Raw genomic sequence first — 27,910 nt, forward strand, 5'->3', positions numbered from 1 at the left:
ATTTCATTACCCGCAACCCATCGGCCAGAAGGCTGCACGCTGCTATCCAGCAGTTTGCCCTCGCACGTGTCGACTACCGCGAGGCAGCATGTTTAAAGGCGTTAATCTTGTTCCGTTCGGATAATTCGAATCTCTACTCGTCGCACGAGATACTACTGTTACAAGATCAAACCATTAGCTTGCTGCATGAAAAGTGCGGAGGAGTCCGGCTCGGTCATCTGCTGCTTTTGCTGCCCTGTATCAAATCAGCAGCCAATCCGAAAACGTTACAGGAGATGTTATTCCGGAAGACAGTAGGAGAGGTTGCCATCGAGCGGTTGTTGGGCGATTTGATGAGAACTTAATGAACACGTATGGAAGCGTAGGATCAGTTACTTCGGATATCATTCTAGTCATATAATAATGTAACATAGTGGATGTAATTGAATGCATTTTTATTGTGGTAATGAATAATAAATTATTCAAACGATTTACTCAACCTCTTCTTTGATTATTTTGGAACAAGATTTCTTATGCTTAAGAATTTCAATCGATGACAAGTATAGAACTTTCTCACAAGTTGGACAATCGTATCGTTTTGATCCAGGTTTCTGGTTGCTACTTGTCCCGGCACTTTCCGCTGACGGATCAATTTCCCTTGTACAGGGTTTACAAACTGCAAATCAATAGCAAAAACCAAATTTTAGATACAATTTACTACACTTTGAATCTATTTAAATTTAATATTTGATTTTTGATTTTAAATAACAACAAGGAAAAGGTCCGAATAGATAGCAATAAGAATATGTCTCGCTTAACTTTTCAAAAGGACCTAAGTAACATTTTTTTCATGAATTAATTTGAATAGCGCAATCAACAGAACAACATGAGAGCTATTGATTGCAGTATTCAAATTAATTCATGAAAAAAATGTTACTTAGGACCTTTTGAAAAGTTAAGCGAGATGTATTTGAAAAAAAAATGTTTTCTTACCCATTTTGTGCTGCAGTTTTTGCATTCCAGTCAAATTATACGTACAACTGCAATTATTGCATTCCCAATCATTGGATTCGATATCATCCAGCATTTGCAAACTCCAATCTGTTTCATTGATACTGAAAATAATAAAAAAAAATACGTTACCGATATAAACGGTTGTTGCAAATGAATTGTCTTTACCATCCGTAGATAATATTCTCTGTTATGTGCAGTCCTCCTTTGGTGTCATTGGCAATTGGTACAAACTCTTCTGCGAATGGGTTTGGATCTACCACAAGCATTTGATCCACGAATGGTCCCTTGTACATGGTTTTTACATCAGCGGGAAGCAGCCGCTTCAAAGTGTAGCAAACCTCCGTGTTCATAAATTGTGCCAAATCGTGCCACAGTTCGTAGTTCATCCGTTCAATCGATTTTTCGCGATCACTTCTGGATAGCTCTTCATCCGCTGTATGATTCAAAACTGAAAAATGGTTGTTCGCGAATTTAAACTTCAGTGAAGATTAAATCAATACCAATAAATACCTTTCAATTTCTCTGCCAACATTTTGTTCCATAGACGTCTCAAGTTTGACGCTTTATGGAGTAAAATTTGTCCACTTTCTGGTGATGGGAAATCAAGACACAACCAAGAATCACAGATTATCCGAGAAAATGTTAAATTAGTATCGATCGTATGTGCAAACAGTAAGAGCGTTTGTGCAGCCGGCATTCGTAATGTGTTCATCAGATATGTTTTGTTCGTCTCCAGAAGTGTTAAGTAGCACAATATTTGATGCTTCGAGCTCAACGGTTGTCGCGATTTGTACAAGCCAGATTTTTCTATTATGTCATCTTCCGTTAGTTGAAGAACGTCTGTATTATTACCGAAATAACCCATAGGATGAAGCGAAACATAAGGCTTGGTTTGGGTATGGAAAAATTGCTCAGTTGGATTCTGTGAAATAAATTTTCTTCGTTAGAGACAGAAGCAGGATACCTTTTCTATTACCTGAATACGCATTATTTGTAACATTTACATTTTTGATGATTTAGAGTCGAGTAATTTTTATCTACATTAATTTTTGTCAATCCATCAATTATATTGTGCAATTTTGTTTCATTTTCCATTTTTTTTGTTAGATTTTTTGGTACGATTGCAGACTTATACCACGAAATCAAGAAAATATAAATGTTACAAATATGCTACCATGAGCAGCATAGTAATTAGCATATAGTGTTCGTACCTTGCAATAATTGTAATCATCTGCTATAGCGACCTGTGGGTACAATCCACTGACCAGGATCAGTTTCAGTGTCATGAGGTCACGATAACTGCAAGCGGTAGCCCCGGATACCAAATCTTGAATCTTCGACGAATCGTGACTCAAACGAAATTCTACATCTCTTATATCGACTTTCCCATCGTTCTCTTCGCCATCATCAAGCCCCCAAGGATCCGATTTTAACAGCTGTCGTTTCCTAGGAGCTTCCATTCGGTGCGACTTTCGCAGTTCCTTGAGCTGTTTCAATTCGCCGTGTCGGATTGCACGCTCAGCACTGGTCATATTGTCCGCGTTGGCGTTCTCCATGAGACCGCAGTCTTGTAGCAAGTCTTGGAACTGGCGTCTCAGCTTGGTGATTTCGTAAAACCTTTGCTCTTCTAGGCCTCGTCTGCGGCACCAACTTTTCGAACTTTCACGATGTTCATCTCGTCGGTACTCAAACCCGTTCTGCTTTAGCTCTAGCCATTCCTTGTAAGCGTTTAGCAACGTAACGGGATCGCCGTGATCCGACTCAAACGACTTGCGAGCGCGCTAAAGTATATAACATAATTTTATTAGTTATTCTGATATTTTTTTTGTCATTTTTCTTTTTGTGAATTTTGATAACAAATTTTTTTCACTTGTAGCTAAAATAGTGGAAGGTAAGTAATAAAAAGATCTGGTGTGCAAAGAACCGGATCCATCAACAAGTAGTACATGCTCCTTGATTTTACGGATAACGTCGATATTATTGGTGTTGATCGTAGAGCAGTGGAAGAGGTTTTCGTGCTTTTTTAAACGGGAGACTGAAAGATTAGAGCAGATTATAACCTCTGTCAAAACAGTACAGTACCAGGTTGTTGGCAAAGAACGTGGCAGTGATGGTCCCAAGGTGGGAATGGATGGGATGCGATTTAAGATTGTCGACGAATTCATATATCTTGGCTTGGAACACTCGTTACATGTGATAATGACGTCAGCCGCGAGGTGAAAAGACGTGTTGCGGCTGCAAGTAGAACTTTCTATGGTTTGCATAGCAGCTGAAGTCTCGCAGCTTACAGAAACGGGCAAAACTAGCTCTGTACACATCGTTTATTCGTCCAGTCGCCCTGTACGGCCATGAAGCATGGACGTTAAAAGATGCAGACTATTGAATTCTCGGAGTTTTTGAGTGGAAAATATGATAGGATAAGTAGCTAAAATAGTGACAGTTACTTTAACATTGCTTAAAATAAGCACCAGTTTGGAATAATGTGTCGAGTAGGAGAAAGTAGGATGAAATGGCCATCCTATAACGAATACTGCAGATCTGTTTTTGAGGCATCTTCATAATGCCTTTAGTGTTATTTACTCAATTTTTGTTCCAAATCGCACGCTTTCACGGGTCTGCCGATGATAATCGCCAGTGAACCGTTGGGTACTTAGGTGATAGTGTAGCCTGTAGTCCTTCTGATATCAGCTAGAGTGAAGGGGTGCGACATGCGGGACCTGCCTAGGATGTGGTGTGGTTTTACAGTGGGTTCTGTAGAGCTTCTTATAACAAACTGCATGTATCCGCTCCGCAAGCAGGTCCTATCAAAGCGACTGTGTGGCGCTTAAACCGTACTAGCTTAGTCCTGGGGTAAGGATACTCTCAACAAATCTGCATGCATCTGTCTTTCATGTTAGGGGCGGCCCAAAACAGCGTCTGACCTGTAGCAGGTGGCTGAAACAGAAATGCGGTGCCACATCAGCTATTCTTATACTGGCATCCCCATCACCAAGGTAGGTATCGCAGCCCTGGTAAGGCGGCATATCGAAAAACAAACAATTAACATAAAAAATACAGGATTGGAAAAATCTCCAAAGGACACTTCATGGAAACTAGAAATACTAGAATAAGAGATCGGCGAAGACGCCATCTTGTTTCCAATCGAACCATCAAAACCGGTTCCATTTCGGCTTGTTTACTTTTTGCGCCCATAAGAAGCAAGCAAAAAGTTCAAGTGCTGCCAGTATCATTCTCACGATTTCATGCATTTTCATACGTTGCCATTTCGACAGTTTTTCACTCCGCCGGTCTCTGGTTATAGGGTTGCTAATGGAAACTGGATACTTGGAACCTGAACGAGGTTTCCTTCTTGCTCGAGAGCTAAAAAGTGTAAAGGTGGATTTTGCAACGCTTCAGGAGATCTGATGACGAAGAACAGGAGAACGGAAATTCCGCGAAGTGAACCCGATTGCGGGTACCTCATGCACGTATAATATCTACTACAGTCTTGCTGTCTTTGGCAAGCAACATCGTAGAATTATTAGGTGGAGGCCAAAAAGTGATCACTTCAGCGTGTTCAGAATAAAGGGCAGGTACTTCAACTACGGCTTGATCAATGCATACGTATACAAACCTGATGATGTGAAGCACGAGTTCTATGATAATTTCGAAAAGACCTACGGAGATTTCCCAGAACACGATGTCAAAATTATCATCAGTGACACAAATGCAGAAATTGGAAGGGACGTGTTCTTTGGCACAGTCACTGGGAAGGAGATCTTCCATGCAACTACCAATGACAACGACCTGAGGCAAGTCAATTTAGCCGCAGCCAGAGGAATGGCTATCCGTAGCACCTATTTTGCACCAAGAATATTCGAAAACACACCTGGGTACACCCGAATGGCGATACGGGTTCTCAAATTGATCATGTTTTGGTGGACGGTAGGTATTTCTCAGATGTCATAGATATGAGGCCAAATCTCAAGTCTGGCCACTATCATGGTCAGATTGGTAAGATTCTTGTAAGGCTGTTCAACATCACATGTTCTAGGCGTGAGAGAACCGTGTGAACGCATTGTGGCAGCAAGTAGACAAGAGGGTTAATGCAACAGCCACAGAGGTACCACACAAGGAAATAAGCGGAAAAGCAAGTTTGATGTGGAGTTCCACAAAACCAAAGCTGACAAAAACCCGATGCTCGTAGCTAAGAAAAAACTCCCCGACGTAAGAAACATGGGTACGACGAAAAAGTGCTGTCGGAGGCACAAGGAAGCTTTGCCAGGAACGACTCGCGGAATTTCTACAAAACCATCAACAACATTGCCCAAGAAAAGCTCACCGGCGCCAGTCGTGAACAATGATAGCTCTGAAAATCTGTTGACCGGCCGAGCGGGGTGGCTGCTAGAATCATTAAGCGCCTGCTTTGAAAAAAAGTATTGAAAATCTCAATATTAAATAACATTATTTTTTTACGTGCATCTTTCGTTGCCATGTTGACCCAATGTGTTTATTCTTATTTCTGTTCATGATAACAAAGCTTCGGATATATCGACGTGATTTTTTTTCGATTTCGGTCAAGGCAATTTCAAAAGATTTTCATCTTTTTGTCATACTCTAGAAAGATCGTAAGCTCAGGGGAAACGTACTGCTATAGTGAAGTTCCAGCAAGTGGGCGTTGGTTTCTTTGTTTTTAGCCCCTACGACGATGAACTGAAATACCTGCCGTGTCCATTGTTTGCCTAAACATCAATAAAGTCCGTCTATATTAAACACTAATGTAATATCTAAATGATTCGACGTAATTTCAATTATTTGAACGAGATTTGAAACATACTTGAAGCAGCATATTCGTTTCTGAAAGAATCAGCTGTCAGTTGTTTCAGAAGTTCGTAAAGTATTTTAAAAGTACACTACGTTATGGAAACATCGGAACATCGTGCCACTCAGGTGCACCAATTGTAGTCAGACAACGTGGACGACCCAAACTGCCGGATCAGCAGTTTATCCATTATAAATAAACCGCGAACGCGTGGCGCGTTCTCTTTCCTTTGGCAGCTTTGGACAATCACCGGTGGTGCTGTATTGTGTTAGTATTATAAATAAAAGTAGTTTAGAGTTACTAAGTCTTTTTAAAAAGTGAATCCATATCACGATTCCCATAAGTGGTGTCAGAAGTGGGATCGTGAGGTGTTTAAAAAGTGGTAAAAATCCCGTCGCACGCGAACCTGAAACAACGTGAACATTGTAACTAATGGGGCGATCCCTGCCCAGCACTAATGAGACCCCCCTTATTCAATAGCCTCAGGGTCGGCGTACGCGCTTGATTATCGCGGCCAAGAAAATACAGGAAACTTCCACTTGAACACCAAAACCGGATTCTTCAAATTACACACAGGTACCTTTATTACTCCTTCGTATTCCCACTTCCTTAATCTGCCTCCTACCTCACTTCTCTTCGGTGGGGGCCCCCTTTACGTTCCGCTACTCCAACCGCTTCCTCTAACGTCGCTACCGCGTAGCTCCAATTATAGCCCGTTTTGGTCTGTCTCGGGGGGTAGGGGGACTACCTCGAGGTTTCGATGCTGGCTTGTCTCCTCGAACCCAGTCACGGAGTGCCTGCAGCGTTGGTGATATCCACAAAATGGCGGTGTCTGGACAGTTGTGCCACGGACGTGCTAGAATAGCAAATCTGGCCCAGAGCGTGTAGGGTCGAGCTTCGGACGCAAGCGGTCCACCACTGCTTGGTTAATGGCTCCAAGAACACTCCACGGCCGAGTTCACGTAGACTGATGTGGGTGCACTAAGGTCTAGCCAAAAAAGGGGTCCTATTGGAGGGGGTGTTGGGGTTATTTGTGGCGGTTAGTGATGAGGGACGATCGATGGTCAGGTTTAAACCATACCTGGATATTTCCTCCTATGTCGCGCAATTCACTTTTTCACAGATCTTCGACTTTAACTTCTTGGTTTTAATTTTCCGGATAGCTAATCGACTCACGTCTTTTTCTAGCAAAAGTTGCAAGCTAATTGCCATTTAGCGATGGTGGTCGTTCGCGCGAAAAGGCTTGGCATTGGGCTTGACCGTTACCTTTTTCCCTCATCACATTTTCGCCCTATCGCTGTCCCCATTACACCACCCACCATGGCCTCCCATGTCCTTGCGTACACCTGGTGTTGAGTAGCGGAACTATCCTATGCTGCTGATGTCGGCACAGTGGGTGTTGATTGGGTCAAGTTTCAATGGATCAATAACTTTCAAGGCATATACAACAAAAACCGAATACAAAAACCACGAAAATCTCAACAATCTTTGACAGATCAACACACCACTGGTTACAACATCAAACCCCTCGGATGTGGATATCGGGAAGTAGACGAGCTATAATGCATAATACAGTGGCCCAGCCTAGTATGGGGAGAAAAAAAGAGAAAAAAAAGTCGTCGGATTCTACGGGGCACCCTCCAGGATTTTGCCTTTAGGTAAGAAAATCATTCTCTGAAAATTTCAGCCTGATCGGTTATTGCATAAGCTGCCGCAATTGATTTGAAGTTAATATGGGGGTTACAGCCGAAATATATGGGAAAATACACCTCTGTTACTATTTCGTACAGGAAATTGGATGGAAAAGCCCGAGTGAGCCCAGATTTGCTGGAAATGAAGTTAACATGCCCATGAACAATTCGACATAAAATTCTACTATTACTGAATAAACTTTAAATCAGTTTTTGGCTGATTTATTTGGAATTGGGTTGAGCACTTTGAAATTCATTAATTGCCAGAAAAACATACGCATGCAATCAAAGGTACCTGCGATGCGTGATTTCGCGCGCACTGAAACATAAGTAACTGCACGCGCGCCACAACACATATCGCAGCTACCTTCGATTACATGCGCTTGTTTTCAAGGCAATTAATGAATTTCAAAGTGCTCAACCAAACTCCAAATAAATCTGCTAAAAACTAAATTAAAGTTTATTTAATCATAGTAGACTTTTATGTGGAATTGTTCATTGGCATGTTAACTTCATTTCCTGCAAATCTGGGCTCAATCGGGCTTTTCCATCCAATTTCCTGTACGAAATAGTAACAGAGGTGTATTTTCCCATATATTTCGGCTGAAACCTTCATATTAACTTCAAATCAATTGCGCCAGCTTATGCAATAACCGATCAGGCTGAAATTTTCAGAGAATGATTTTCTTACCCAAAGGGAAAGTCCTGGGGGTGCCCCGTAGAATTGGACGACTTTTTGTATCCTGGGCCAGTCTAATGCATAAGCATACATTTATATTTTAAGTTGATCCGTTTAGTGTCAACCGGTTTCAAGTTTCAAGTTCTATTTCACGCAATAATGAGTGCTGACAACTCAAGCTACTTAAGATCATGAGCAGAACGGAGGTAGGCATAACTTCTAAGGATCAACCACCACCAAGGTAGGTTCTCCCTATAATATTTCAAAAAATAAAAATGTTTATATTATGCTGTAATAATACAAATATGACTGGAGGGCCCACTATTGGTAAGGGGTTCTCAACCTGGGGTACATGTACCCCTGAGGGTACCTTCGCTGGCCCTAGGGGGTACCTCGGACAAAAATGCGTAATGGCGGACATATTACAATTTCAATCAAAATTCATTGATAAAGTTTTGATAATTGTGTTTTTTCTATTTCAAAAATTCATATTGTACATAATATGTAATGCGATCAATAAATCCCAATTGACACAACCAGCTCAATGTATGAAGGGCTGCGAAGCGAATGAAAAAAATGATTTTTTTTTGCACGAAAACTCGGTTGCTTTGTTGCAAGAGGATTAGAAGCATCCTTTTACGCCTCTCAGAAGTCTTCTTCCAAGCAGCTCGAAGGCTTCCTTTTAAGAGGCTCGGATGCCTCCTTTCAAGAGGTTCGGAAGTCTCCTTTCAAGAGGTTCGGAAGCCTCCTTTCAAGTGGTTAGACTGCCTCCTTTCAAGAGGTTCAGAAGCCTCCTTTCAAGTGGTTAGGCTGCCTTCTTTCAAAAGGCTCCGAAACCTCCTTTCAAGAGGTTCGGAAGCCTCCTTTCAAGATGTTCAGAAGGCTCCTTCCAAGAGGTTCGGAAGCCTCCTTGCAAGAGGTTCGGAAGCCTCCTTTCAAGTGGTCAGGCTGCCTTCTTTCAAGAGGCTCGGAAGCCTCCTTTCAAGGGGTTCGGAAGCCTCCTTTCAAGATGTTCAGAAGGCTCCTTCCAAGAGGTTCGGAAGCCTCCTTTCAAGAGGCTCGAAAGGCTCCTTTCAAAAGCCTTTCTAGAGGCTCGAAAGCCTCTTTTCAAGAGGCTCAAAAGCCTCCTTTTAAGAGGCCCGAAACTTTTTTCCAAGAGGCTTGGAAGGATCCTTTCAAGAGGCTCGGAAGCCTCCTTCCAAGAGGCTCGGAAGCCTTCTTTCAAGAGGCTCGGAAGCCTCCTTTCAAGAAGCTCAAAAGCCTTCTTTTCTAGAGGCTCAAAAGCCTCCTTTTCTAGAGACTCAAAAACCTCCTTTCAAGATGCTCGGAAGCCTTCTTTCAAGAGGCTCGGGAGCCTTCTTTCAAGTGGCTCTGAAGCCTCGTTTCAAGAGGCTCTGAAGCCTTTTTCCAAGAGGATCGGAAGGTTCCTTTTGAGAGGCTCGGAAGCCTCTTTTCAAGAGGTTCGGAAGCCTCCTTTCAAGTGGTTAGGTTGCCTTCTTGCAAGAGGCTCGTAAGCCTGCTTTTAAGAAGCTCGGCAGCCTCCTTTCAAGAGGCTCGGAAGCCTAGCTTCAAGAAGCTCAAAATTCTTCTTTCAATAGGCTTGGAAGCATACTATCAAGAGGCTCAGACGCGTTCTTTCAAGATGCAACGGAAGCTTCCTTCTAAGTGGCTCGAAAACCGCCTTCAAGAGGCTCGGAAGCCTCTCTACAAGAAGCTCAGAAGCCTCTAATAAAGAGGCGCGGAAGCCTACTCTAAAGGGACTCAAAAGCTTAAAGGAGCTTCCCTTCAAAAGGGCTCGGAATTATGTTTTCAAGAGGATTGGCAGCCTACTTTCGAGAGGGGTACCTCAAACCATGCAAAAGTTCGAAGGGGTAATTCGAGACCCCTCCCCAAATAACCAGAAGCTCCTTTAAGAGTGCGTTTTTCGCTTAAGCAGCTCAGTGAAGCTTATTAAGCGAAAAACGTACTCTTAAAGGAACTTTTGGTTACTTGGGTCCCCTCTCCGAAAGGGGTGGAGCGGGGGGCTTATATACAAATGAATCACAGCTTTCTGCATAACTCAAGAAACGAATCAAGCAAATGGAACCGAATTTAACATGTGAAAACAAACAGAAGTTATGACGTTTGCTCTGCGATTACATTTTTGCCTCGGAACACATCATCGTCTCAATTAATTTTGGGCGCGACAAAGTTCAACCGGTCTGCTAGTAGTTATATGTATAAATGTAACAATTTATTGAATAAAAATTCAAGTCATTTTAGGCCAGTTGGCAAAAAAAACAGCCCAATCAAAACGCTAAGAATCAAGATATCGACCTCCCAACATAGTCATTTTGGATGGAAACTAAGCTTGTTTTTATACTTTCATTCTAGATACTACAAAAAAAAACCCTGATTAATCAACCCAGCGGTCTTGGTGCCTATCTGATCCAAAAAATACTAAAAACCCAGATCAATCCACCTAGCGTTGGTGGTGCCTTTCTCGCGCATTAAAATAATAAGAAAAACACATAAGAGAGGTCGAAATAGCACTTTAGGGGGATAGATTCTACTTTTTCCATCAATTCATATGTATTTGCGGTCATTTGAATGCATTGCTGCAATATTTGGAAAAAAAAATTTTTTTCGTTTTTGAAATATTTTTTCCCAAGGGTAGACCCTTGGCAGAAAAACAATGTTTTTTCAATAACTTTGGAACGCAATGACCGATCGGGCCAATTTTCAATAGGAAACAACTAGACCGCAATCCGCGTCGACTGCAACTTGTTGCGAGCAAATCGAATAATGCTAAGTACCAAAAAGTGTGTCTCACATTTTTGTACACACACACACATACATACACACATACAGACATCATCTCAATTCGTCGAGCTGAGTCGATTGGTATATAACACTATGGGTCTCCGAGCCTTCTATCAAAAGTTCGGTTTTGGAGTGATCCTATAGCCTTTACGTATACTTTGTATACGAGAAAGGCAAAAATATAAATAAGTATTTTTTAGCGTGTTTTGGGCATAAAAATAGTATTTTGACCATAACTTATGATCCCATAGTCCGATCTAGCCAATTTTCAATAGCAAACAATGGATTTCCCGTCTAATGAAACTTGAGTAATTCGGACAATGCTAAGTTTCAGTGTCTACAAAATTTGTACATATACACACACATACAGACATGATCTCATTTCATCGAGCTAGGTTGATTGGTATATATAACACTATGGGTCTCTGGGCCTCCTATCAAAAGTTCTTTTTTGGAGTGATAATATAGTCTTTCGGTACAACTTTGTTGTATACGAGAAAGGCTAAACAATAGACGCAGCAATTTAAGGTTCAACCAAGAATTATCTTAACCATGGCATACCTCGCACTCGGGTTCACGATAGGCGCGATTCGTAAACGGCGACTGGACACTCAGAGCTGCAGCTAGTGTCAACACTGGCTGTAACTGTTGGAACACACACCCCATCAGCAACATCTTACCGATACCAATATCCACAGGAATTTTCGCCAATGCTTTCCCTAGTGGTGTCAGTTTTTCATCCGCTGTCAATGCCTCCTGTCAAAAGGGAAATACACGATAATTACGAAAAATGTCTTCTAAAGCTGAACTTTCGTATATGATTCTTACATGGTGTTTCAAATTCATGATGGCATTCTCAATGTTCTCAGCGGGGGGCGATTCGATGAATGGAAATAATCGTGCATTAGGCAGCCCCATGGAAATCATCTGCAACAGTAGAGACTCCAGCGGGACCTTTAAAATTTCCGCTGTAGTGTACGACTCGAAGTCGCCGAACTGTTTTTCGGAAAACAAACGATAACATATACCGGGACCCGTTCGACCCGCACGTCCCTTGCGTTGCTCGGCCGAAGCCTTCGAAATCCAAAACTCTTTCAATCGCTGCATCTTGGTAGTAGCATCATAGCTCATTTCTTTAACTTTACCCGAGTCGATGACGAATCGAATTCCATCGATGGTCACCGAAGTTTCCGCAATGTTAGTCGAAATGATACACTTCCGAACTCCATCGGGTGCGTAGTCAAACACTTTGTCCTGTTCAGCGATTGACAGAGTACTGTGCAGGGGGAGAATAATCCAATTCTTGTTTTTCTCAGCATAGTCTTTGGCAGCATCCACGATTGTTGTGATTTCGTTTAAACCGCTGAGAAAAATTAGAACGTCACCTTTCTCTGTAGGCGGATACTTTTGATCGATCAACTGCAATATCTGAATGTATGGCTCCGGACTGATGCGATCAGAAGTCTTCTGTTTAGTTTTACCAGTGCTGGTGGTACAAACATCTTGAATCTGTGGCATGTAGTGTAATTTAATCGGAAATAGTCGACCGGGGACTTCGATGATTTGTGCCTTCTCTTCTGCAAAGTAGTCACCGAATAGTTTGATATTGATCGTTGCAGACATCAGAACTAGCTTTATATCCGGTTTTGCTCTTATCAGACATTTAGTGATGCCGAGTAGAAAATCGCCATGTAGATGTCGCTCATGCACTTCATCTAAGATTATTACCGAATACTGGGACAAATTTTCATCTGTGGATAGTTGGCGCAGCAACAAACCTTCTGTGATAAACAAAATATTCGTTTGAGTACTCTTACTTTTCTCGAACCGGATTTGATAGCCGACTCGAGTTCCGTACTCGCATAACATCTCATGAGCCACTCGTTTGGAGAGTGATATACAAGCAATACGCCTCGGTTGCGTGCATGCAATCTTTTCGTATCCAGCGTGGTACAAATATTGCGGCACCTGGGTAGACTTCCCACAACCCGTATCCCCTGCCAATATAATAATCTGCTCATTGTTTACCGCGGCTATTATTTCGTCACGATGACTAGCAACTGGAAGATTTGCTTGAGCTTTTCGGAGCTTTCGCAATTTGTTGTAACGTTCTTTCTGCCTAAACTCCAAATAATGCACGACGATCTGTAGAAATTGTTTCAACTTATGTTCTGTGATCCTTCCGCTTTGGTCGTAGTGTTGCAGTCGACTGTGCAACTCTTCAAATGGCACTGCAATCCTCATTCTGGAACAGAAAGCCTTTTCATACCGACTTGGAGAAGCTTCGGTTACCGTACGCGGTGCCGTGGGATCGGGGGGCACCGGTAGAATACACTGCCCAGACCGTTTCAGAAGATGTTCGTATTTGTTTAGAAATAACCAAAAATCGTTGGCATCGGTAACCAATTGATCTCGGCTGCAATAGCCGAGAAGAACACGATTCAACGAGCTTTTGTGATCCAGGAAAGAGAAATTAATCAAATTTGTTTCCTCCGGCTTATGGCGGGGAGATCGTTGTTTTGTGTCGGAGTTAATTGGACTTTGTGACGAATAACCGGTATTTGGACTAGTTGGTTCAACTTTGTATGGATTATGCTCAGAGCTTGAACTTTCACGTTTTAAAACACCAGACTCAGGACGGTTTCTAGAGCGGTATGCTTTTTCGGGTGTTCTCGAGCGTAATCTTTTACGTTTCTCTGATGGTTCGTGATCTGACTGGTGACTTCTCGAATGTGTTGATTTATTAGCTTCACGGTAACGTGAGAGATGTCCGCTGCTCCTGCCATCTTCCTTTCTATGGCGATCGTGATAGCTCATGGTCTACCTGAGAATATATAGAAATATCATTGTAATGATTTGATTATATAATAGGACGTCATTAATTTTGGGGAAGTAATTATAAGCGCATTTAATCGCATGGTGCTGCGCAGTGCGCTGCGTGGGTTCTATATCCTCACCTCATACACAAAAACACAAGTAAAAAGTTTTTGGCAGTGCCAATGGACGGTTGAATGGTGGCAAAGAGCGAAACGATCATACATGGGGACCAAATCTGTGACACAATTTCGAGTGTGTCACTGTAGAAGTATTTTATTGTTGAATCAATTTGGTAAAGAATGGTTAAATTTCTCGAAATTGAACAACTTTGCCGAAATAAGCATTTAGATGATGAAGTTGCGAACTTCCCTGTGCACTTGGTACCAAATAATCTTGACTTTGGCCTGGCCTCAACCATAGTCAATTTTCTGATCTGGTCATGATTTTACCCCAAAAATAATAATCACTCTTCAAATATATAAAGATTATTATAAATCACCGTACGGGGTACGTAATGTGCCCAAAATACGAAATAATTTTAATTTACTCGACATGAGCATGATTGACCACCCACGTCTGCTATTCGTTATTGCCAGGTCAGCTGTAATTACAAGAGAACCAATAGTTGATGTTTGATATTAACCCTCTCCCGCCCATGGTGTCTGTGGTGCACCATCAAATTTTGCACCTTCTAACCTTCATCGAATTGTTTCAACAACAAAAAGGAATATTGGACACATCTTTATGGTTCCATTAGACTGGAAATATAATCAATTTTGAGTACAAATAGTGAAACTATTGAAAACAATCAATTAACTATTGATTTACAATCAAAAACTTTTTTTTTCGTTTTCCATTAATTTTGGCTATGCCAAATAACTTTTGTTCTAGCATTTTTCTCAAAGATGATTCCTTCCCATTGAAATCTTCGAAAAAAGTCGTGGACGGGAAAGGGTTAACATCATCTTCAATATAAAAGAAATGGCGATTCAAAATTAAGGAATACCAGCGCCGGGCGTGTCCTTCTTATCTTCTTATGGATCCTTTACACCTCAGGTGTTGCAAGGGCCGACTTGAAAGATCTCCATCCAGAGCGTTGTCCAGCTATCGCTTTAACCTGTTGCCAGGATAGATTTCAATATGGTCCACACAGAATCTTCCGGCACGGAATCCGGCCTGCTGCCGCCGGAGAGTCGCATCGATTTTCTCCTGAATCCGGGCTAACTTTGCATAGAACTTTTAGAACGGTACACAGCAACATAATGCCTCGCCAGTTATCGCATACAGTCAGGTCACCCTTTTTGGATACCTTCACTAAGATACCTTGCATCCAGTCGACCGGGAAAGTTGCGGTGTCCCAGATATTACGAAATAAACGATGCAGCAGTTGAGCGGATGTCATGGGGTCAGCTTTGAGCATCTCGGCTGATATGCGATTTTATGAATTTCTAGCAGTAATGGAGCTTCGGTATTGACGCGTGTTATACGTTGGATCCTAGGCAAATCATGCAGAGGTGGTGGTGGCCTGGCTGGCACTTAAAAAAGTTGTTCGAAGTGCTCGAACCAGCGTTTCAGCTGATCGGTCAATAACTGATCATTCGCGTCTTTCACAGGCATCTTTATCGTTATCTTCGCCCCGCTTAAGCGTCGTGAGATATCGTAGAGGATGCGAGTGCCCATGGTTGCTGCGGCTCTCTCTCCCTCATCAGTCAGAGGATCTGCCCAAGCTCGCTTGTCCCGTTGACATGAGCGTTTTACTCCCTTCTCAAGAGCCGAGTATCGTTGACGGGCTAAGACTTTGGCTCCTCTGGTTTTTGATTTCTCTATCGCGGCTTTGGCTTCTTCACTTCTCTATCTTCCCCCAGGTCTCATCGGTGATCCATTGTTTTCTCTGGGTGCGCAATTCGCCCCGATTGTTCTCGCTGGTGGCGATGAAGGCAGTCTTGAAGGAGGTCCATTGTTCTCCCACGCTGCCACCTTTCGGAATATCTGCAGCACGTGACTTCAGTTCTTCAACGAAGGACCGTTTCACCGTGGCATCTTCCAGTCGGCGTGTGTTGAACCGTCGACCAACTCTCTCCTCTTGCCCACGAATCCGCGCAATGCGCAGACGTATTTCGTCGATGAGGAGGTGATGATCAGACGCGATATCGGCACTACGTTTATTCCGTACATTGAGAAGGCTCCGTTTTCATTTCCGGCTCATGCAGATGTGGTCGATTTGATTTTCTGGAAAGCCGTTACGGGAGACCCACGTGACCTTGAAAATCGTTATTACCACAAAATTCTGCAAACAGTTCTCCGTTTTCGCTCATTTCTCCGAGACCGTGGCGTCCCATAATGCGCTCATGGTTCGAGTTGTCGGATCCGATCTTCGCATTGAAGTCGCCCAAACAGATCTTGATATCACCCTTCGGAATTCTATCTACGACGGCATTGAGTTGACTGTAGAAATTCTCTTTGTCTGGAAACGATTATCCTTTTACTTCATAAGCGCAGAGTGTACCTGAGCGCCTAGTAGGAAGCCAACTCCGCGATGCCGGGGAGCGTGTTCACTCCGTAAACCAAAGTATAGCAGAACATGTCCCGACGGCGTTCTGTATTCTCCAAAGTTTGGCCAATGGACTTCACTCAGTCCTAGGATTTCATGCTTCATGCGGCGTTCCTCATTGGCAAGTTGTGCCAATTTACCCTGCTGGGCTAGGGTTGAAACGTTCCATGTTCCTATTCGTGTCCGTTGTTTCGCGCTAAAAATCGTCACCGTAAAATCAGTCCGTATTCTTTCATTATCGGATTCTCGAACAAATTGATGTTTCGGGAACAGTAGGTTGTAGGTTGTCCAAGGTTCCAGCCGTGTCCGAATACAGTTAAATTAGGGAATAGGTAGGAAAATGTAGACGTAATACTCGCTTTTATGAATCTGCCAAATCTGCTATTCTACGAGAAATCATTAATATATCAATGGGGATAGGAAAGAACCCTGTTTTAGTTAACGATATGTTGGATCTAGTAAATGTTGGGTAAAGCGTACCATTGGCACTTTGCATACTCCATTTCTCTTTGCCTAGCAACTCTTATCCCTACCTGCCAGTGGTGCCCGACCGGGATACGAGCAAGTTTAGGAAAGATCGGGTAACCAACCCTGATGGGATGGTCGAATGCTGAAAGGGTGAGGGTAGGGGGCTGAGGGAGTTGCGACACGACGCGCCAGTGCAATTTAACAGTTTATTGATATTAATAATAATTGTTATTTCTTTGCGTGAGCCGCTTCACATCACACTCGCGTTTACTCTGGCCGGCATCTAATACTGCGCCAGTGCTCGCCATGTGCAATGATCAAGAGGAGAATTTACTGACAGAACGATGCTGGCAGCCAGGTGGAAGGAGCACTTCGAGAATTTGTTGAACGATGAAAACGAAGGTGTATTAAAGAGCAGGATGGACATTGGACATAAACGACAACGGTCAAGTTGTTAAACCACCAAAGCTGGATTAGCTTAACAAGGCTCTAAATAAGCTAACAGTAAAGCTACTAGGAAGGACGTTATCCCGGTTGAGCTTCCTAAACTTGGAAGTGAGCAGCTGCATCAATCGAAGCCAGAGGCATTGCAATTCCTAAATGTGAAATTAAATTCAACTCCATTATTATTGACGACTTACATTATACAAAAATAAGGGGCCTTCCTCAATCGTGCGGTAAGATGCGCACGGCTACAAAGTAAGACCATGCTGAAGGTGGCTGGGTTCGATTCCCGGTCCGGTCTAGGAAATTTTCGGGTTGGAAACTTTTTTGGTTTTCCCTGGGCATAAAAGTATCATCGCGTAAGCCTCATAATATACGAATGCAAAATTGGTAATAAGGCTTAGACACCTCGCAGGAAATAATCGTGAAAGTGCTTAAAGAACACTAAATTGCGAGGAAGCAATGTTCCAGTGGGGGATGTAATGCCAATATCAAGAAGAAAAAAAGGGAGGGCGCCTACTGGCTGGTTGGTTGGCCTCTATTTTTTCACAAGGGAGAATGCAATTACACACACGTGCATTGTAGTTACCAAACTACCACACGGAAGTGTGCTGGAGTGTCGGACTCGACCGTACCGGTAATACCGACTAAACTCCCTTGGGCTCCGCCATCGTTTCCCCCAGGAATTACCTCCCAGTACTACTTCTGGGGGATGGCAGTACTAAACGTACTCGCTCATTCTCGCTCACACAGGCACCCGTCCCATGCGAGTCTTACTTGGGTGCTCACTCTATCGCACGAGGACATACGAACAGTATGTGCTCTGCAGTTTCGTCAGAGCAGACGGGGACCTCCGCGTGCCCAAACCTATGGTGGTACTGTCGGAAACAGCCATGGCCTGACAGGAATTGTGTCAGATGGAAGTGAACCTCCCCATGGGGTCTCCCCATCCAGCTTGATATGTTAGGAATCAGCCGGTGGGTCCACCTACCTTTCGAGGAGTTATCCCACTCGCGCTGCCATCTGGCACCCTGGTACGCTCGTGGGCTCCTCTGGTGCCACGTAGCTCAAAACACTCCTCGTCTTTCCGGATGACCAGCCCGTCACCAGATGCGTCGTGCGATAGCGTGCGGTAGGCCGATATCACCCTGAGGCACATCAAGCGGTAGGTGCTCTCCAGTTTCTGCAGGTAACTGGTTACCCTCAGTGCTTTTGTCCAGGACGGGCCGCCGTACCTAAGGATAGATGCGGCAACGCCTGCCAGTAGCCTACGTCTACTGGCGCACACCTTGGAGCTGTTGGACATCTTCCTCGATAATGCCGCCACAGCAGTCGAAGCCTTCTTGCACGCATAATCGACATGGCTACCGAAGGTAAGCTTGTCGTCTATGATGACCCCAAGAATCTTCAGACTCCGCTTTGAAGTGATCGCGACGTCTCCCACGTGAACAACTGCATGTTGTGCCGACTTACGGTTACTGACGATAACCACCTCCGTCTTATGTTGAGCGAGCTCAAGGCCTCTCGCACTCATCCAGTCCGCCACAGTCCGCCACAGTGCTGATCGCGTGTCCTCTGGTTAGTTCTACTTCGGGGATTGACTCCCCGTAGACCTCTAGGGTTACATCGTCAGCAAAGCCGACGATCTTCACACCAGGAGGGAACTTTAGCTTCAGAACCCCGTCATACATCAGGTTCCATAGTACCGGGCCCAGGATTGACCCTTGCGGGACTCCTGTGGTTATGGGAACACTTTTCTGACCGGCATCGGTCTCGTATAGCAGCACACGATTCTGGAAGTAGCTTTCCAAGATCCGGTACAGTCCCACCGGCAGGCTAAGCCGGTGTAACGAGAGCGCGATGGCATCCCAGCTTGCGCTAATGAATGCGTTCTTCACGTCCAGTGTCACCAACGCACAGTATCGAATTCCTCGCCTTTTCCGTTGGATCGCTACCTCTGGAGTCTTGAGCACTGAGTTGATAGCGTCCACCGTGGACTTACCTTTTCGAAAACCAAACTGGTTACTCGACAGGCCATCCGTACCCTCTGCGTACGGGGTGAGCCTGTTGAGGATGATCCTCTCGAGCAGTTTACTTGTCGTGTCGATCAGGAAAATTGGTCTGTACGCCGATGGGTCGCCCGGAGGCTTCCCGGCCTTCAGCAGCAGTACCAACTTCTGCCTTTTCCATCTCTCAGGGAAACGACACTCATCCAGGCATCTCTGCATAGCTAGCCTGAACATGTTCGGGTTCGCTATGATCGTTTGGAACTCCATCGGGGCCTAGAGCTTTGTTCATCGCAAGGGTGTTAGCCACTGCGAGTAACTCTTCGTTCGTCACCGGAGCCACCATTTCAGCAACACTCCCAGCGCCTTGCAGCGCAGAAGGAGGCCAGGGACTTGTGGCTCGGGACGGGAAGAGTACTTCGATAATCCTCGCCAACCGGTCCGGTGACCGTTCTGGGGGTGAAGAGCCCCCTTTGATCTTGGCCATCACGATCCTATAGGCGTCACCCCACGGATTCGCATTGGCACCCTCCCACAGGTTGTCGAAGCACGCTCTCTTACTGCTCTTAATGGCCTTGTTAAGGGCCAGTCTCGCAGCTCGAAACACTTCCCGGCGGACCGCTTTTTCCTCCTCGGTGCGGGCTCGTTGCGTCCTACGTCTAGCCTTGAGGCAGGCTGATCGTAAGGCTGCAATTTCGGCACTCCACCAGTATGCCGGGCGTCTACCATTTCTTGGCAGGGCTTTCCTCGGCATAGTAGCATCGCACGCGCGTGATAGGACAGCTACCAGCGCATCCCCGCTTAGACTGTCGATGTTGCCCTCCAGTTCCAGGGCCGCGGTGAAAACTTCGCTGTCGAAGTGATTGGACTTCCACCCACGGACGGATTGGACCAACGGACTCCGACCTAATAGAACGGGCGACCGACCTTTTCATTGCTTTGTTTTTAATGGGATGGAAATGGGAGCTATAAGATAAAGTGCCAAACCGTTCCCCTATTCTATTTAACAGACTGAGACCATTTGAGGAGTCTTTCGTCGGCGAGTACCAGGCAGGTCTTTGGAGATTGAAACAACAATGTCCACGTTGTTGGATGCAACAATCGAAATAGTTGTTCCTATCGTACAAGATTCTTCTGGCGTGTGGGGGTTTCCATTTGCAGCACCGCACTCTAGATCAATTAACGTGCTATTGTTTTGTTTCCCTCAACCACACTCTCAAAGTTGCATTCTACTGATTTTTTACCTATCCCCGTTAAATGAACCAACTTTTTGTACATACAAGCCTTACGGATCCCTAGACGAATCGATTAGGGAGAAAATTTTCCAAATTGGTTAACCCGTTCATGAGTTAAATCGTCAGGAAGGGAACCTGAACTAATTTTTATTTATACAGATTGAGTAATTTTTTGTCTCTCCGTATTTTTGCTCGTATCCAGTATCTTGCGCTCGGTAATGGCGGCGTGGGCTTCCCTCAATTTGACATTCAAGAGGTAGAAAACATTGGAACTCATCAAGTATGCCTTGTTCATTTTTTTTTCTAGTAAAAACAAACAAATGTCAATTAACTTTTACAGTTGTTCTCGGAAAATGTTCAAGTTGTTTTTGTCTGTTTGATTTCATGAAAATTAACGATTTATTTTAGGTTATGCATTTGACAGGTTTCATAACGGTTTCGAATCAAAACTTTGATTTCTTTTCAGCGACCAGCGCAGGAGCAGCAGCGCAGTTAATGATGGTCTAATTTTTTACATTATGGTATCATATGAATTTATACTTGCCATAAGACGAGTTTGTACAATCCCATTTAATTCCACCACTTGATTGTACATGTCAAGGTACAATCAAGTGGTGGAATTAAATGGGATTGTACACAATTTTCTTACTATTAACGGGAGCGTCCATTCCAGTTAGCAAATCGCAAGTTGGGTTAATTAGACATTGTACAAGTACTTGGTTGTTAGCTCGAATAGATCTAGAAGTTGTTGCTGCTTTGTTGGACAGTTTGCCAAACGATCAAATGTCTTCCTCGCTATAGCAAGAAATTCAGGCACCAAGAAGAGGTTGCTATTACCGCCCTACTGCATATGACTTGTGCATACGAGCCGCACAATGGTGCGGCAATGAAATTGGTGAAACCACCTTGAGAGGGTCGTGAAGGAGGTGGAAGAGGTGCGGGGTTCCGCCGTTCCGTTCTCATCTTTGCTAATTTTTAAATATAGTTTTTGCGGATGGGACACCCGCGATAGTTGGTGCTGTGCTGTCCCCTACAGTTTGCACACTTCATAGATCCTTGTGTTTCGTTTCTGTCATAGTTTGCCAACTCTGCTTTTTGGGTAGTTTGCATTCGACGGACTGATGATTCTCACCACATTTAACGCAAAGTGGAACAAGATTGCAATTCCTCATGCCGTGACCGAATCGTTGGCAACGGTGACATTGAACAGCATCGGTAGGCCTTTTTTCGTAGTATCGCCATTTCATTATGATGTTAATGATTGCTTTTAGCTTTTGTAGATCCGAGAGTTAAACCGACCCCTTTATGAACTGAAGCAAATATAACGCACTTTCCTTCAGACCGATGACTTTACTTACTTTTACTTATGGATCCTGTACACCTCCGGTGGTGCAAAGGGCCGACTTGAAAGATCTCCATCCTGAGCGATGCCCGGCTATCGTTTTAACCTGTTGCCAGGTTAGATTTCGGTCGACTTCTTTTATTTCTTTATTGAGGCTTCGCCGCCATGAGCCTCTGGGTCTGCCTCTGCTGCGATGTCCCGCTGGGTTCCAGTCTAATGCTTGCTTACAGATTTCGTTTCCGCCCCTACGTAGAGTGTGGCCGACCCAGCCCCACTTCCGATCCCGAATTTCTGTTGTTATCGGCCTCTGGTGACAACGACGATGGAGCTCGTTGTTTGAGATCCAGTTGTGAGGCCACCAGGCCCGAATTATATACCGCAGGCATCTGTTAATGAACACCTGCAGCCGTTGAGTGTTCTCCACTGATACACACCATGTTTCGCTAGCGTATAACAGCACAGATTTCACGTTAGAGTTGAAAATTCGTATTTTGGTGCGTTCACTTATCTGCCTGTTTTTCCAGATATTTCTTAAACTCGCAAAGGCAGCCCTTGCTTTCTTGATCCGTGCGCCTATGTCGATCTTGGTACCGCCGTCTGACGCCATTTGGCTACCAAGATATTGGAAGCTTTCAACATTCTCCACTGGTTGCCCGGCTACTGTGAAACTGGAAGGAGTCACCGTGTTTACATCCAACGATTTGGTTTTGTTGACGTTGATGACTAAACCTGCCGAGGAGGAGCGATCGGCAAGGTCGTTGAGCTTACTCTGCATATCAGAGCGCCGTTGCGCGAGTAGTGCAACGTCATCCGCCAATTCGAAGTCGTTTAGGTGCTCCATGGTTATAGGCTGGGAGGGAGCTCTCGATACTACACATCAAATTAATTATATACTGTCGTCATGCAACAAGTAAATTTTCAACAAGAAAAAACAATCAACGTAGGCGCCACCTGAAAAGACTAAATTCTGTTTTGCGTGTTATTGTTGTTATATTGCCTTCACAAATTTTCTTGCCGAGAGTTTCGTTTTCGGCTCACACTGACAGCTAGATTTCGGCTCGGCTTGACACACACATTTTTCGTATCTGTTTCTCCCTCCCAGGTTATAGGCTGCCATAACAGCCCGCGGTTTGGTTCACGGTCAATCGTATCTACCAGAAACTCATCGATTACGATGAGGAACAGTAACGGTGATAGAATACATCCTTGCCTCACACCAGCTACGACCCGGATAGGGTCGGACAGGACCCCATTGTGCAGCACTCTACACGAAAAGGTCTCGTACTGTGCTTCGATGAGGCCGATGATTTTCTCAGACCGATGACCTCGCCAGAAAACATTTTCACTTCGGTTGTGATCACTCCAAGAGTGGCTAGCTTCGATTTCAATTCGGCGATGTCAACCACTGGTAGCCCCGATAGAACAATGTTCACCGATTGCTCACAGGGGGGGTGTAGGTATGAAACTGGATGTTCGATTGTTTCTTAGCCAAAATAGAACTGCGAAAAGCCTCTTCTCCCGAGTCCCGAACAGTAAACACCCGTCTTCGTCGATTTCATGTTATACTCGTTCTGCGCAATATTATTGTGAGACGAATTCGCTGGGTCGTGATATTCATTACCGAAATGGGGGGAACACGAATTTTCTTCTCCTCGCGCGCCGTATTGAGGACGGTGCTCTTTGGTGTAAGCGTTCTGGCATTTCGTCGTTCAATTCGTCTGCTTCGTTGGCCTGCAGCAACTCAAATTAATTACTCACAGTAATATTAATCACGTGGCTACCATTGCCACTAGCAGCTGCTGATGATGTTGACATCGAATTATTGTTTGCCATTGTTGACATTTCGTCTATATAAGGACTCTTCGCGCCTTGACTGCCTTGACTGTATGGCTACGAAGAGCACGACGTTTGGGCGGCCTCATATCGTCCGTCCGGATCTGCGGCATCAGGATGTCGATTCGCGATTACTACTTCGGAAATAAATTAAAAAGGCGATAGCACAATTTCATCCCCCAGGCCCATTGCCACCCCCTTTTACGTATTTACAGACAATGATAGGGCATTAAAAGAAACACAAGAATTTGCTATGAAAGGAATATATTCTAGCAACCAAACATTAATTGCTAATTGATATGGATATTATAATGTAAATCGAAAATAGTTGATAATGTTTATAACGTTTAGCTTTGGACTAATTTCACGACTAGAAATGGGTTAACTTGTATGTTTTATATCAAAAAATAGCACAAACAAATCTTTTTTGTTAATAAATATTTGAAAATGATGATAAGAACATTCAAAAGTGGACATTAAAAGATTTTTTTAACTTAGTTGAACAATTAACGTACAAATCAATATAGTAAAGATAATGCCTCTACCTGGTAGATTGCTATTAAATATATTTGGTCGCATGGTAGATAATCTACCTATAAAGTACTTTTGTTTTGTTACTGTAATTTTTCGTCGAAATTTTAAGGCATAGAGATGTGCTCAAGTTTGAACTAGTCTGTCTACTGAATGGAATAAAACTCGAATAGTTTGTTAACATTTTTTTCCTACCGATTAAAATTGGCTTGAGCAGCTTTCGCCGGGCATGTTTTGTTTGTTCTTTTCTAAGATTAAAATTGTATCAACAATTGCTACGTTAATATGTTTACGATAACTCTAAAGCTCACGCACTGACTCTACTGGGATGTTAACCCCAGGTATGTTCTAATCAAATCAAACACCTAAGTGATGTGAAAAATACTCGAGTAATCCCATAATAAACTTCTTTAACAGCATAGATACGTTTGTTTGAACGCTCGATTCCAGTAGTCGCAATAAAGAGAGAGTAAAAATGTCTACCACTTACTATCGCTATAATTAACCTTTAATAAATAGTTGTTTTGAACTACGTCAATCTTTATCTAATAATGCTAATTTTGGTTCCATATCTGGTTATTGAATATAACTCTCGTTAAACTCGAATGTTCCTTTATTGAGTAAATGTTTGATTGTAATTGATATTATCAACACATTTTAGTGTAGAGTTGATCATAAATAGTGTATAGTTAAATTTAGCTCATCTATTTGTAGTACGTAACTGATGCCATTTAATTGTAAATTTAAGTCTACTAACATTTTCATTCATTTGTATAAGTTATTATTCATGTGATATAAAGATTAAGTCCAGGGCAGAAAGTTACTAAAAAGAACGGTGCCAATAACGGCGTACCCTATGAAATATGTCAGAACGGATAATTGCTTTAAATTCATCGATTTTATGTCTAAAATTTCGGTCAGTTCGACGTGGTTTTCCACATGAGCGCATGGCTCTGTTCCATCCTGGACCTGCCTGGATAGCTTCCGGATGACCTGGCGCCGAATGAACGCTTTGTCGCCGGTAAAATATTCGGCTGCGAACCAATACAACACAGGACTTGAAGATGCCAGCATCCGGGTTGTGACCTGCACATGCACGAAGAAAACACTAAACAAAGCCAGAAACAAGGCATGAGCTATGAACACAAATGCATTTCGGTCGTAGTTCCTCATGTTTTTCAACTGCTTCTTACTGAGCCGGAGCAAACCAATTCGGGCGCAAAAGTCCCAATTTTCGTGAATGTACTTGCAAGAGTTACTCACTACTAGATAGATGGCAGGTAAGGCAAGAAGAAAGTTCGGTAACTGTTTCAACTCGTAGTATTGCATAAATCCTACATTCCAATAGTGGCTTTGTACGTAAGAATAAGATAAAGGCAAATAGTTTGAGCACCAGGGCGACGATTCCGCTGTTTTGTTGCCAGCCAGCACTAGGTTATGGGCTACTGCGTACTCCTTGACGTGCAGCGGGAAGCTGAACTTCTGCTCGAAGCAAAACAAATAGTAGCTGTAAACCTGCGCTATTCCGTAGTGAAAGATTATGATGATCAGAATCGAAAAGAGCTTTGATCCAATGCAAATAATGTTATGGAACGAATTTTGTGACAGGATACGACGCATGTAGAAAAACAGCAAAAAGCCGATGTTCAACATTCCTGAAACAAAACAAAATGTACATTATGGTGTGAATGTCCAATTAATTCGTGTAATACACATTTACCATTTGATCGACACAGAATACTCAAACTCAGCGGTACCGTAATCAGTATCGAATTGATGTCATCGATACATTGCGCCATAACGGCAAACGAAAGCCATGAATATAAACTTTCCGTGTATGGGGCAGTGAAGAAAATAGACGCTGGGTTGAAGCAGAACAGGATTACGGCCAGCTCACTTTTCTTCTTGTTGCCCAGCACCACATTGCTCAGCTTGTACAGGGCTTTCGCGGCAAGCACAAAGAAAATCACGTTGAGCAACACGGCTATGACCAGCGAGAGCTCCCGATATGTCACCAGCGAGGAGTTTCCTCCCAGAACGCTCGCAATAATTTTGATAATGAACGGAAATAATGGGAAAAACGCCAGGGTATTCTCGTACGAATAGCCATGCTCGGAGATGTGCAAAAAGTATTGTGAATCCCAGCGGTGCAATCCTCCCAGTACGGTTTGTACCAACCCATCAAACTTTCCGGGTATGGCTTCTGGGTCGCGTGGGGCCAGGAATACCCCCGCATCGTGGTCCGGGATCAGATGATTCGATATGATTTGCAGTGCTATTACCAGCAAACGACTTAGCAATGCTAGAGATGTTATCGAGATGTGTGAGGTGGTGGTATCGTGAGCTCCTGATTTTAACGCAGTAGAAGGCATTTGCGAGAAGGATTGGCTGTGCTGTTTTTGACTATGCTGGTCATGATGATGTCTCTTACTGGTATGCTGCTGGTCCTTATTGGTGGTTGTTTGATGATTGTTTGTATGTTTGGTCATTTTCAACACTTGTATGTATCTCACTCACAGTTGAACTGTTGGTTCACATTGACTTTTAGATTCGATAATTTCCGTTTGAGCAATTTTGCTGTTGGATCCTAAAACGGGAAAAATTATTTAAGTTGTAAGAAATTTATGAATGTATATCTTGAAAAGAAATTAAAGTTTTAGGATCCAAAGCAAATATTGATAACGTGCGATTATTCGTACAATTAATAGAGAACAAAAGATCGGTAAAAGTACGGCATTCATACCAAGCCTGTTTTAACTCTTGGTCCAGAAATTATCTTGATACTGAATTATCTTTAGTTCCAGACAACTGTTAATCAGTCTAAACCCAAATATTCCGGGTTCGAAGTAAAATTTTGACTATGATGATAGAAATAGTCATCAACTAAAACTATTTGTTCAACTGAAACTTACAACAAATCTGCAAATTTAGGACAGTAAAAGTTATTGATATTTGCAAACACAAGCATAGAAAAAAGTTATTATTCTACCTATTTGATTTTACTACTATTTTGTTTAGAAAATAAAGGCATTCTTATTGTCGAAATGCCGATAGTGCAGTAATTAACAAACTGATTATAATATAATATAAAATACTATAAAAAGGTGTCAATAAATTCCGAAGATGTGTAGTATGTATACATTGAATACTTATTATAGTACTTACTGATTTCGAAGATTTCGAATTTCCGAAAATAATAAAAAAATCAGACAGTTAAATCTAAATTTAGAATGTAAGACATAGTTTAGAATAATTTTTAATCAACATATAATATCTATTATGCAATTGAATCATAATTTAACACTAACAACAGGCCAGCAACTCGATTAAATGTATCTAAATAAACAAAAACATCCATAAACACTTCGATACGCTCATGAGTGTCCGCCACCTTCCACCACTAATAAATTTGCTGGGGCGGGGCGGAAGACCAGATGAATGCAAAATCCCATCAAAACTGTGTAGTAAGGAAGCAGCGATACTCACATCAGTATTAACACCTTTTGTTGCAATATTATTGAAGCGTTTCGATCACTTTATACCGTGCAAAACTCTCGCTCATTGTTACGACCATTTATGAAGAAACCGAGGCATATTTAATACAATAAAGTGCAAAAATAAGGAGGATTTTTTTTCTTCAACACGAACACCCCGACATGTTTTGATATTTTGACGGTAGTGCAAATTTATGGCAACGAGGGGAGAGAGCTCGTTGGT

The 27,910-nt window shown here is 43.1% G+C and overlaps 3 protein-coding genes across 5 annotated transcripts in view; 1 reads left to right on the forward strand and 2 right to left on the reverse strand.

The window, feature by feature from the left end:
- The window catches only part of LOC134219463 (nuclear receptor subfamily 2 group E member 1-like), a 68,437-nt gene extending 67,972 nt beyond the window's left edge, over window positions 1-465 (forward strand). Inside the window, exon 5 of the mRNA XM_062698194.1 lies at window positions 1-465. Coding sequence (XP_062554178.1) covers window positions 1-344 — 344 coding nt within the window. The 3' untranslated portion in view covers window positions 345-465.
- On the reverse strand, window positions 418-27,818 carry LOC134219460 (probable ATP-dependent RNA helicase DHX34). 3 transcript variants are annotated; one of them, XM_062698188.1, is made up of 8 exons: window positions 27,680-27,818; window positions 11,795-13,790; window positions 11,528-11,722; window positions 2,205-2,774; window positions 1,504-1,915; window positions 1,159-1,441; window positions 973-1,094; window positions 418-655 (listed from the first exon to the last, which is right to left on the reverse strand). In XM_062698188.1, the coding sequence occupies exons 2-8, from the start codon at window positions 13,781-13,783 to the stop codon at window positions 471-473; spliced, it is 3,756 nt and encodes a 1,251-aa protein (XP_062554172.1). In that variant the 5' UTR covers window positions 13,784-13,790; window positions 27,680-27,818; the 3' UTR covers window positions 418-470. The 3 variants fall into 3 exon arrangements, with proteins under 3 accessions (XP_062554172.1, XP_062554174.1, XP_062554173.1); XM_062698190.1 differs by having other exon boundaries at window positions 11,795-13,786; window positions 27,680-27,812; XM_062698189.1 differs by lacking the exon at window positions 27,680-27,818 and adding an exon at window positions 27,359-27,523.
- Window positions 23,910-27,815, reverse strand: LOC134219461 (GPI mannosyltransferase 2). Its single transcript, XM_062698191.1, has 3 exons — window positions 27,680-27,815; window positions 25,914-26,780; window positions 23,910-25,848 (listed from the first exon to the last, which is right to left on the reverse strand). Exons 2-3 carry the CDS (start codon window positions 26,680-26,682, stop codon window positions 24,995-24,997), a joined length of 1,623 nt encoding a protein of 540 aa, XP_062554175.1. The 5' UTR covers window positions 26,683-26,780; window positions 27,680-27,815; the 3' UTR covers window positions 23,910-24,994.
- Window positions 27,819-27,910: the final 92 nt, after the last annotated feature.

The sequence above is a fragment of the Armigeres subalbatus genome, chromosome 3, assembly GCF_024139115.2.
Source record: "Armigeres subalbatus isolate Guangzhou_Male chromosome 3, GZ_Asu_2, whole genome shotgun sequence".
In the NCBI taxonomy this organism is placed as follows: domain Eukaryota; kingdom Metazoa; phylum Arthropoda; class Insecta; order Diptera; family Culicidae; genus Armigeres; species Armigeres subalbatus.

Bases quoted from the DNA above. Each gene is read 5' to 3' on its own strand.
- LOC134219461 (XM_062698191.1), bottom strand. From the start codon at position 26,682: ATGACCAAACATACAAACAATCATCAAACAACCACCAATAAGGACCAG. The intron at 25,849-25,913 runs GTAAATGTGTAT...GTTTTGTTTCAG, and splicing joins TATTCTGTGTCGATCAAATG to GAATGTTGAACATCGGCTTT.
- LOC134219460 (XM_062698188.1), bottom strand. From the start codon at position 13,783: ATGAGCTATCACGATCGCCATAGAAAGGAAGATGGCAGGAGCAGCGGA. The intron at 1,095-1,158 runs GTAAAGACAATT...TATTATTTTCAG, and splicing joins GAGAATATTATCTACGGATG to TATCAATGAAACAGATTGGA. The intron at 656-972 runs GTAAGAAAACAT...ATTGATTTGCAG, and splicing joins AAAACTGCAGCACAAAATGG to TTTGTAAACCCTGTACAAGG.